At 46.6% G+C, this 12427-nt stretch overlaps 1 protein-coding gene across 7 annotated transcripts in view; it reads left to right on the top strand.

Annotated features, from left to right (window-relative positions):
• Positions 1–12427, top strand: part of fgfr3 (fibroblast growth factor receptor 3) — an 82094-nt gene that overhangs the window by 22314 nt on the left and 47353 nt on the right. For all 7 annotated transcript variants that reach the window (XM_061062772.1, XM_061062769.1, XM_061062770.1 and 4 more), the window contains one exon: positions 10380–10643. In XM_061062772.1, the coding sequence (XP_060918755.1) occupies positions 10380–10643 (264 nt within the window). The remainder of the gene's footprint in view (positions 1–10379; positions 10644–12427) is intronic.

Raw genomic sequence — 12427 nt, 5'->3', positions numbered from 1 at the left:
CAGAGCTTTTGACGTCCAAACTCTGCGATCCAAAAAAGCCGCCTTGTAATCGGATTGGTTCCTCTGTGTTGTTAAAAGAAGGGTAATTATGTTGTATCGTAGCCCCACACACACACACACACACACACACACACACACACACACACACACACACACACACACACACACGCACACACACACACACACTCCGCAGACATCCTGGCTTTTGTGGGGCCGAGCTTCTTACACTTGTCTGCTGAATTGAAACTAGGCCAGTTCGTCTTTGGAATGACAATTAAGCGTGGACCGAGCCCAGGCCACTATTCTGAGGCTGCAGGGATGGGAGGGCAGGTTGGGGGGGGGGGGGGGGGGGGCGATGATGATGATGAGGGGAGTTTTGAAAAGGAGCAGAGACGATTGGGTGCTGCCAAGATGCTCTGGACGTACAGTTAGCTTCCGATGCTCGTTAGCGCAGCCGAGCGAAGGGTGAGCACCGGGGGGAGGAGGGAGGGAGGGGGGGGGGGGTGAGGCTGGCACAGGCCGGGGCGGGATGTTTAGAGGCAACGTCTATCTTTAACTTGTTTTTAGGGGCTCTTTTGAGAGAATAGAGGCAACAAGCTGGGGAAACCCCCCCTCTTCCCCTTTTCTCCCCTTTTCTCCTCTCCTCCTTGATCTCCGCCGAGCCATCCCTCTTTTTTCCCCTCCATCTCCTCCTGGCAGGCTTCTGCACGACGGTGTGAGGTTGTCAGGCTGGCCCAGATTAAGGGCATTGTCCGAAGGTATTTACATCCGGCCAAACCATATTAAACAGAGATTAGGGGGGTTTCACTGCACATTGCAAAAAGAAGAAGAAGAAGAAGAAGAAGAAGAAGAAAAAACAGGGGTTTAAAAGAAGAAGGGGCTTTTTTTCAGGACGAGCAGGATTTACAATTGGCATAGCTGTGAAATGGAGGAAGAGAAATGTGCTCTTTATGGAGAGGGGAGGGGGGGGGGGGGTGGGCTCAACAGATCCTGTTTGAAGGTCATGTGATGCTGGCTTGTCTGATGGGGGTGTCGAGTGTGCCAAACGGTTGGCAGCCGGTCCCGTTTCAGCAGAGAGGAAGCAGAAGTGAAAGAATCTGTTGGCGGGACGCGGCGAGCAGACGGGGCTGCTGTGGAGAACATCCCGGTCTGAAACAGCCCGTCTGCTCACCGCGTCTCCGTCTGTAACTCAGAAACATGAGCAGCCATGTTTTAAACAGCCGAATGTAAAGAAACCAAAAGGAAATGCAAAAAAATGGAAACCCCAACTGTCAAATATGTACATCCAGGTACTTTTCTCTTCTTGGAAAAGTCACATTATTTCTAACATTTCATGTCGGGTTTCGAACCCACTGCCGCTGTAGCCTCTGTACATGTAGCACGTGACATGACCGCTAGGATACCCGCCACCACAGATGTTGCGACGTTAACATGATACCAAATCTCTGCAGAAATTTATTTTTAATCTCTTATCTCTGATTATAACTAAAAATAATAAAAATAATAATAATAATAATAATAATAATATAGCCAAAAATGAGAAAAAATAAGACCCAGACTCCGACCTTTAACCCTTAACACGCCTGCGATCGTTTTCCTCAGCGCACACATCCCAGCGTCACACACACACATGCACACACCAATTGGCTGTAAGTGCTCACAGAAATGTGGAAAGTATTTGTTCAGCCTGCTCGAAAAAAAAAAAAAAAGAAAAGTGGAGCAGAAACAAAACAACTAATTACCTGCAATAAAAAAAAAGGCCATTTGTCGCTGAATTTGTTTGCCACTGGTTCTGGAGCAGGCCGCCCTGCAGATGTTGGAAACATGTTGTATTATTAGCTCAGTGTAGCGAGGAGGAGGAGGAGAAGGAGAAGGAGGAGGAGGAGGAGGAGAGAGGCGCTTGATAAAGATGGATGTCTCTGCGGTCCATCTGGAAATCATCACTTGTCAAAAAGGACTCTAAAAAGCAGATATAGTTGAAGAAGGTATGTGTGGCTGCTTTTCAACCAGACTCTATTAAAGTACCTGTTAAGCCCCCTCTAAAGACGGAGAGACTTGTAATCTTTTTGAGTGTTTATGATCCTTCCTCGCCGGCCTGTTTGGACCTGCGGGGGATGCTTCTTCATGCAAAGCAGTCAGACTGAAGAAGAAGAAGAAGAAGAAGAAGAAGAAAACATCATCCTAAATCAGTCTGCGGGGAAGTTTAAAGTAAATTCTCAAAAACTTCTGGAGATCTTGGTGTAATTGAAGACCCACAGCTTTAGTTATTATTTCTTTGTGTTTGTCCCCTCCAGAGCAGAAAATGAATTCATCAAGCTGGCAGCACAGCGATGCCGCAATGTCGTTGTTTACTGACAGACGTGACAATCAGGAAAAAAAACACTCTCCTCACTCCTGAATGTTAAACAGGAAGACACATCAGGAAACTCCAGGACACTCGCTCTGACACACAAACACGCTTTTCAGCATCATCTCAGGGATGCGACGTTGTCTCATTATAACTTGAATGTGGAGCCTATGTTTCCATTTTCACCCCGCTGGGAACTCAGAACCTTTGTGTTGAGAGCTTACGCAGTAACGACAGAGTGAGAGGTGCGTTCTAGACGTGTTAAAAAAAGCGGAAAGGTGGGGGGGGGGGGGGGGGGGGTGCAGCTAAATTTGCTATTAAAGAAATAGAAGAATGTGTTTCACTAAACCTGGACGCAATTCTGCATGAAATGAGCAATCATTGGAATTGGCAGATACTTGTTCCCTTCTGTGCCCTCCTTCCTGTTCCTCCAGGATCCCTCGCTCACTCCCTCTGTGTGTGTGTGTGTGTGTGTGTGTGTGTGTGTGTGTGTGTGTGTGTGTGTGTGTGTGTGTGTGTGTGTGTGTGTGTGTGTGTGTCAGAGCGGCATGGGGTGGAAAGGCTTCCCACATAAAGAGCTCTTTTTATCCCCAGGGCTGCAGCCTGCCTGCCGGCCCCTGGAGAAGTTTGTAGAGGATAAATAAACCTCTTCAGACGCACAGAGAAGATGGAGTCGGACGGCACGCTGCAGTATCTCAAAGAGAGACTTTATTTTATTCTGAAGGGGCTATTTGTTATCATATCGAGCAGAGAAGGTTAGAAAGGGCCAGGAGGGCAGGGGGCCTCTTGATTTATGGAGTGACCGTCCAGCTTGTACAGCACACACACACAGACACACACACACACACACACACACACACACGCACACGCACACGCGCACGCACGCCCGCACACACACTGCTCCTCTTTACAGATACATAGATATCACACGTTGCTTCCAGCTGGTCACAAGTTCCAGTGAGTCTACTCCCACACACACTGTCTCATATACACACACTGTCTCATATACACACACTGTCTCATATACACACACACACACACACACACACACTGTCTCATATACACACACACACACACTGTCTCACACACACACACACACACTGTCTCATATACACACACACACACTGTCTCATATACACACACACACACACTGTCTCATATACACACACACACTGTCTCATACACACACACACACTCACTGTCTCATACACACACACACTCACTGTCTCATACACACACACACTCACTGTCTCATACACACACACACTGTCTCATACACACACACACACACACTGTCTCACACACACACACACACACACACACTGTCTCACACACACACACACACACACACACACTGTCTCACACACACACACACACACACACTCACTGTCTCATACACACACACACACACACACACACACTGTCTCATACACACACACACACACACACACAGTCTCATACACACACACACACACACACACACACACATACACACACAGTCTCATACACACACACACACACACACACACACACACACACACACAGTCTCATACACACACACACACACACACACACACACACACTGTCTCATATACACACACACACACACTGTCTCATACACACACACTGTCTCATACACACACACACCCACACACTGTCTCATACACACACACACACACACACACACACACACACTCGGAGAGCTTCACACACGGCGCGCCGGACGAGAAAGCATCAGGAGCGTGTTCTTGTTGCTCTGAGGACTGAAACAGAACGTTCATGTCTCCGCTCGGTCAGGATCACTTCAGGTTTGATTTATTCATCGAGTGATTTCATATCAAAGCGGATCGCCGTGACATTTCACAGAGAACAAAGAGCGTAAACACACCAGATTGAAAAGGACAGAGGCCTTTGAGTTAGAGCTTTTAATGACCGAGAACAAATTGTGTTAAGGGGATTTCTCTGTGTGACATCAGAAGAAGAAGAAGTGGCACACACACACACACACACACACACACACACACACACACACACACAGACTTCTTCTGCTGCTCAGCTACCGAAACTATTGTTGGACATTGTTTCACACCGGTCATCTCGTCTTCATCACTGTTCCTCTCTGACCACAGCCACACCAACAAACCTCTGAGGGAATAATCCTGGCAGGAAACAGTTATTAAAGAGTTCATATTATGCCCTTTTTGGGGTTCATATATTTAATCTATGTACCTACTAAAGTATGTTCACAATAGCTAAAGTTCTAAAAAAGTGTCTGTTTTCATGTTCTGTCGCTCCATGCACCGGCTCTCTTCTGACTCTCTCTCTCAGGCTCTGAAGTGCCCATGTTCAGAGTCCCCACGTGTGCCAAGTCTGATCTGATTGGTCGGCCTGTCGGCTCTGCAAAAACATTAGCACGTTAGCACTACTGTGCTACCGCAGGCTACGGCATATCGTGGGCGTGCTACAGAAGTTAACGGGCGTGCAACATGAGCTGCAGTGCTTGCTACAACGAGCCAATGGGCTTAGATCAGTGATCTCACACTGACAAGACATCACACTGACACATTTTTATCGAGGGGGGCTAGAACCGAGCGTTACATGCAGCTAATGCTACAGCTAACAGGAGGACGTAGGAGAAGCCGCGTTTCCGCGGACTTTGAATTTTTGCACATAGATGTGCCTAAACATGCACAGGACACTTGGAAAACACACTAAAGAGCATATAAAACCAGGAAAAGAAGAATAAGTAAGAAAACACGACTCTGGGTTCATTCACCCAGAATCACCATCAGAGACTACGGGGCCGTGACGTATCTGCTAATAACAATGATTCTGTTCCCAGAATCCTTTAGCTGGACACTCAGCAGCTGAAAATATCAATATAAGTTCTCCCTGACTTATTATGAGCTCCTCTCTTTTGAACACTTCTTTGTGACGCAGTTCCATGAAGAAAAGTCTCATGTCAACGTGCTCAAACTTGTGACCATGCTTTAAACGACGTTCTCTCGACGGTACAACGAGCCTTCTATAAGGCGCACTGACGGGGAGATGTGTCTTTAGAGGTCGAGTAGGGTGGCGCACAGTGAAGCCTTTCAAACCAAACCCACTTTTATTCAAAGCTGCTGCTGCTGCTTTTTTTTTTTTTTTTCATGGTTCAAATCTGCATTTCAAAGTGACGGATCAGAAGCGGACACAGATATTCCAGTCATAGACGCTGACCAGAGAAAAGAGGAGCTTTACTCTTCGGTGTGACACCTGAGAAATAGAGCTTCTTCTTCCTCTCTGTGTGTACAGGATATATCTTGGTTTTGTTTTGTTTTCTTCTTTTGCTAAATTGCATTTGTTAAGCCTCTGGCAGTGTAAACATCCGAGCGGTGCACAAACGTTCAGCCTATCTCTTTCCCCCCGGATCAAAGCGAAGAGTCTTCCTTTTTTTTTTTTTTACAACAGGATCACACAAAGGCCCGGCTTTGCATTCACTATTAACAAATGCTAATTAAAAATAAGCTGCAGTGCTTAATCCATAGTCTGCTCCGAGGAGACCGCAGAAGCTTTAAATACATTTATGAATGTCCAGAATAATAACAGATTTATTCTTTTGGGCAAACATTAGGTGACAAATGTTGCTCTAATTATCCTGCTAATCAAAAATGTAAATAAAGCCCAATTTCACATCTACACTCCTGAAAATATCTAGATAACTTCAGGAGGACTGCTCCTGATATTCTCCTGACCTGACTGTTAACATAATGCTCCTCACAGCAGGAGACTATCCCCATCAGACAGGAGGTGGGGTGGGGGGGGGCAGACACTCTGTGCACCTTGCAGAAGTCACAGGATGTAAACGGCACTCCCCCCCTCTCATTGGCTCGAGGTGAATTCTCCTGAGAATATCCTGCTGCGTTCTCACATCAGCTCACTCAGACTTGCTGCAAAAAAAAAATAAAATACTCGGGGGTCTGGCAGGAGAAACTCCGGGGGGAAGTCCAAGTAAAAAATATTGGTTGTTTGAGTTCACACATACAGTACAGCTCCTCCTGGAGTTTTTCAGGATATTTTCTGCAAGTGTGAAAACCCTATCAACCAGCTCGCTGATATTAAAGGATCATTTCACTTAAAAACCTCAGGAGAGAATATTCAAGACCGATATGTCAAACCTAAGCACATGAAAAGGAAACTATCTGCATGGTTAGACACACATGAAGTAAGTAAAAAGAGGTCTTTGTCATTTAAGTGCCTCAGCTCTAAATAGACTTCTAGTCTCTGCTGATTCAGACGAGGTCGTGTTCGAGCGCTCAGACTCTGTAAAGAAAAAAAAGAGCTATGAGTCTCTGGAGATTATTATAACACCCCCCACTCCTCCATAAAGCCCAATCCGGCTTGTTTAAGACCTGAAGATATCCTAAGACCCATTTTCTCCTCGTCTTTCCCAGCGGTCATAAGTCATACTCAAAAGGTAAAGCGAGCCATTCATGCTGTGTTTGAATTTATGCTCCGTGCGCCTCCGAGGCCTCGCTGTTTTTCTTCTCCTGAATGGAGCCGTCTACATCGAAGCAACATGTTGTAAATATAAGATGTCAAAAGCCAGAGGCCGGGCGGGGAGAACAACGCAGGCAATGTTGAATAACTTTATTGACTCAACATCTCGGGGAGTTTTTTAATGGCTGGAATAACGAGGAAGAGAAAACAATTCACAACTCATCTGTTCAGGTCTGCGGCGCAAAGATGAAAACAGAAGCACGGCGCCGCGAGTAACCTCCGCTGAGGTGAAACAGGCGGATGAACGAGACGCTTTTACTGTCATCGTGTTTTTCATTTCACTCGTTTGATACACACGTTCACTGAAGTCCTGCTCTTCAGTGCAAATCTGACCTGTGAGCAGTTCTCCTCTTGAGTTGAAGTCTTTGACTGCGTCTCTTGAAGGCACATGATTGGTGTATTCCCAAAAGTGGGAGCGCTGGACCCCTAGAGGGGGGACATGGAGATATGACGGGGGGGGGGGGGGGGTCCAGCTCTGTTTACAGAGATTCTAAACCCCCAGACCCTCTTTTTTTCAGCTCTAAACGTCTGTATTTAGGTTTTAAGTCGTGTTCTCGATCAATTTAGTTCAAAATCTCAACATTTGAGTTGAAAACAGTCTTCTGCTATTTGATTTTTTTCTATTGACTGATCTGGAGGCAGGTGACGGGATGTGAGGGCCAGCTTCAGTCACCAAGCCCTAAAAAAAAAAAAAACGATATTACCCGACCCAGCAAACTGTGGGGGGGTCAAGTGGATTAAGAGAATCCTCCACATTGAGTCTTGATTCTTAGTGGCATGCTGTGAAATATGGTGACAGTAAAGAGTTGTTTAAATAATGTTTAAGCCGTAATATTCAAACTTCTCAGGGGGGCAGCTTTGAGAGACGTCACACATCCTCTCCCTGTCCCCTCGCTGTCACTCGCTGTGATAACACTTCAAACGGTTCTGATAACGGCTCTGGACCGCCGCCGTATTAGTTTCATTATGTGTGTGACGTTCAGACTGTTTGATGATGCGTCCGATGGGGGCGCCTCAAAAGGACGCCAACTGTTGGTTTCACTCTTTCATAAAGGAGCCAACTTGAAGATTTCTCCTTTGGCTCGAGGAAATTGTAAAGAGCTTTTTTTCCACCAATTTTGCAATAATTCATTTACCAAAATATGAATTATTTCAGTCAAGAAAAAAAAATCTTAAATTCCATCCTCACTATTGAAAAAATGTCGACCTTCACTAAAAACCTTTTGAGTATTTTTTCTTCTTAATTTGGACGAGTTGATAATATTCCCACATTCAGACAGCTTTATTTGTCTCTCTGTCTGTGTTACCTGCCGGTTCTCCCACATAAACATCCCTCCCATCTGTCAGTGAGGGAGAGTTTGCCTCCTCGAGAGCTCATCTATCATTTAGAGCAACCTATTCTGTATTCTCCATGAAGATTGTCTCGTCTGGGCCGCTCCTGATTTCAACCTTCCCTCTCAATTCCAATTTCCTAATCTCAGTTCAAGGCTGTCTGCGAGCAGGGCTGCGCATCACGTTCGCCTCTGTTAGGCCGCCGCCCCTTCCAGCGGGTCAACAGTGGGAGTGTTGGCTGTCATAAATCACTCTCTAAACACACCTCCGTTCTGTTTTTTCCCATGCGTAGGTTAGTGTGCAAACAAGTGTGTGTGTGTGTGTGTGTGTGTGTGTACTGAGCCGCTCATTCAAACACTCTCTCAGTGTTTTTTTATTTTATGCATATGTGAGAGTATGCATGTGTCCGTGTGCTTATAAGTGTCCTTGTGTTCTGGTACATAGCGGCGTCCGTTTGAATGGTTGCCAGAGTGACCAGAGTGTGCATGAGGTCGTCTCTTTTTTTTGTCTCTCCCTGACGGCTTTGATTTGTAACGGGGGTCTTGAGGAGGAGGAGGAGACACAAGGGGACCCTCTGTTTGTTTGTCCCTCCATCTTCAGCAGCCTCAGTGTGGCTTCTAAACATGTTGATTTTTAAACCCAGCTATGACCACGCTGGCACACGGAGCCGGTGGAGTAAATGAGCTGGTGTTAGAGGAGGAGGAGGAGGAGGAGGAGGAGGAGGTTAGGAAGGAGGAAGAGGAGGAAGAGGAGGAGGAGAGGTAGAGGAGGAGGAGAGGTAGATAAAGGAGGAGGAGGAGGAGAGGTAGAGGAGAGGTAGAGGAGGAGACGTAGAGGAGGAGGAGAGGTAGATAAAGGAGGAGGAGAGGTAGAGGAGGAGAGGTAGAGGAGGAGGAGAGGTAGATAAAGGAGGAGGAGGAGGTTAGGAAGGAGGAAGAGGAGGAGGAGGAGGAGGAGAGGTAGATAAAGGAGGAGGAGGAGGAGAGGTAGAGGAGGAGGAGAAGGAGAGGTAGAGGAGGAGGAGAGGTAGAGGAGGAGAAGGAGAGGTAGAGGAGGAGGAGGAGGAGAGGTAGAGGAGGAGGAGAGGTAGAGGAGGAGAAGGAGAGGTAGAGGAGGAGGAGAGGTAGAGGAGGATGAGAGGTAGAGGAGGAGGAGAGGTAGAGGAGGAGAAGGAGAGGTAGAGGAGGAGGAGGAGAGGTAGAGGAGGAGGAGAGGTAGAGGAGGATGAGAGGTAGAGGAGGAGAGGTAGAGGAGGAGAAGGAGAGGTAGAGGAGGAGGAGGAGAGGTAGAGGAGGAGGAGAGGTAGAGGAGGAGGAGAGGTAGAGGAGGAGAAGGAGAGGTAGAGGAGGAGGAGGAGAGGTAGAGGAGGAGAAGGAGAGGTAGAGGAGGAGGAGGAGAGGTAGAGGAGGAGGAGGAGAGGTAGAGGAGGAGAAGGAGAGGTAGAGGAGGAGGAGAGAGGTAGAGGAGAAGGAGAGGTGGATATATTCACTCTTCTGACTTCAGATTAGCTGTTAGCTCACCAGCAGGTCGGCAGTTAATTCTGCATCACTGCTTCTTTGTTTTGGGAGAGTTTTGGGGGGAGACTTTTCTAACACTGAGGTAACTCTATGACTGAGTTCACATTATGCTGTGGAAATATAAAGAGTTGTTGTGTTTAAACAAAAGCTTAAACCCTGAATTATAAGAACTCTGAAATATATACCTGCAGGAAGAAAAGGTATTCTGATTGAAGAGGTAACAAACCGGCCCTGATGCTTTGTTTCCCCTCAGTATCTCTCACATTAAGCTCTTCTGCTGCCCGCTTGCTGCGAGCAGTTTACGAGAACAATGATTCCTCTAGATAAGTTTTAAAGGTTTTTTTTTGGGGACTTTTTGTGCCTCTATCTAGAGATTTTTTTGTAGATAGTAATTAATCATTCTGTCCGCTCAAATGTCCAACTACAAGCTTCAAGCCAGAGAAAATAGAAGAAAAATGCGATGTAGCTAAAAAAGAAGCAAACTTTCACATTCAAGAATCAAGACCAGAGAATATTTTTCAGATTCACTTGATACATGACATCTGGAATTTAATTCATCACCTGCGTCGTCTCTAAACTCGAGGTGTTGCTGCGTCATGAATATTCATTAAACTTACTTAAACGTGTCTTTTCTCCGCCTGCAGACTCCGTGTCCAGCGAGACGGCCTTCCTGGAGGACTATGTTCTGGGCATGGGGGACACCCTGGAAATGTCATGCGACCTGGAGGACCACTCGGAGCCCGTCGTCTGGTTCAAAGACGGCGCCGGGCTGGTGCCGGGCAACAGGACGCGGCTGGGCCAGAGGATGTTACGCATCATCAACGTGTCGTACGAGGACTCCGGCGTCTACTCGTGTCGGCTCGCTCACAGCAACACGCTGCTCAGCAACTACACCATCCGGGTGACAGGTGAGGAAAAACAAGAACAACGACCTTCAAGTGTTTTAAATGTCGACTTCTTAAAGCGTTGTTTAGGAAACTTAAAGACATCAAATCTGTTTCCATTCTGTGACATGTGGGGACACTTACGGGTCAAGAGATCAAAGGTCATTTGAACAAAATAAAAGTCCTTACAGCTGATGTATGACGATGCTGACACCATGAACCGTAATCCAAATTCACATTTGGAAACTTTTTCTATGATTCAAAAGTCTTAAAACAAAACATTAGATATTCTACAGTTTGTCCTCTCTGGTTCTCAGAAACCTCCAGTGTTGAAAAATGAAGCACAAAACTGCAGTTCCTCGAGTGTCCACTTGAGGCTGGCTCCAAAATCTGCTTGACTTGGGGCCTGTTTCCACCTAGCATTATTTTCTGAGCAACAGCGTCTTCTTACAATTGTATAAAATGAGGAGAAAGCGTTTGCAGCAGCAGGCGTCTGGCACAAAAGTTCTACATGTGTTAATCACATTTTCAGTTTTAAAAACAGATATCACATCCTGAGCTTCTTGAGTCGCTAACAGAGTTCTTCTGGAAACTGAAACTGGCTGCTACCTGAGGAGATCAGAAATCCAAACCCGCCTCCATTTTTTCTGCCCGTGTGACAGACGCCTGAGAATCAAAGTATTTTCTATGAATAAACAATCGAAACAGTCTCAGCGAGGAAGTCTCGACATGACATCTTAACACAACAGCGTGTAGAAAAACACTGAAAAAAACTTAGCTGTGCAGGAAAGTTCTATTATTTTCTCTCCTCCTGCTCGGTGTCAAATCCACGTTCGCTTTCTGCCAAGCTCACACACACACACACACACACACACACACACACACACACACACACACACACACACACACACACACACAGCACAGCCAAGATTCACACAGATTCCTCCTCCTGATGCAGTCAAAGGTGACGTTCATTATCGAATGAGGGGATGAGCAGAAACTTAAACAAGTGTGTGATGCAAACAGAGCTGTAATAGGAGTGTACGAGGGGGAGGAAGAGGGGGGAGGAAGTGTGGGAGGTGGGGGGGGGTCGGAAGGGAGCGTGCAGCAGCGTAAAAGCCAGGCTGCTTTCCCGCCGTAAAAACTCCTGGACACCAGCTGAGCCGGTTATTGACAACTAATTAGAAGGCAATTAGCTTGAAACATTTCATCATTGAAAACAGATGGGGCGGCAAGAAACGAGAGAGTTCGCTCCCTCTCAACTCACCCCCCACCACCCCTTCACACACACACACACACACACACACACACACACACACACACACACACACACACACACACACACACACACACACACACACACACACACACACACACACACACACAGATGCTTCTGTTTGGCTTCGAGCCGGGGAGAAAATAGCCTTTTCCAGGACTGATCAGAGGTGGACAGCTTCTCCTCCCAGAGCCACATATCGTCTCCAGACTGCAGGAGGACGCATGCAAACACGCTCCCAACAGCAATTATTCAGAAGGAAGAAAAACATCCATCTCCTCCCTGTCATGTTTCGGCTTTAAAATCCACCTTTTTACCAACTCTTATCTTGTGCATTATAAACCTCCCAGTGAGTTGAGACAAGTGCGTTTGCTTCCGACTTAACGTTCAGGAGAAAAAGACCCACAGAGCAAATTCATCACAGCACATCGTCACACATTTCAGATCATTTTAGGTCTCAGCACATGTTTAAATTACTGTCAGCAGTATCCTGTTCTCCTCGCTCCATTCTGCTCGTTCTCCTCCTTCCACT

The sequence above is a fragment of the Labrus mixtus genome, chromosome 18 (assembly GCF_963584025.1).
Source record: "Labrus mixtus chromosome 18, fLabMix1.1, whole genome shotgun sequence".
NCBI lineage: Eukaryota > Metazoa > Chordata > Actinopteri > Labriformes > Labridae > Labrus > Labrus mixtus.
This window is presented reverse-complemented; position numbering and strand designations above follow the sequence as displayed.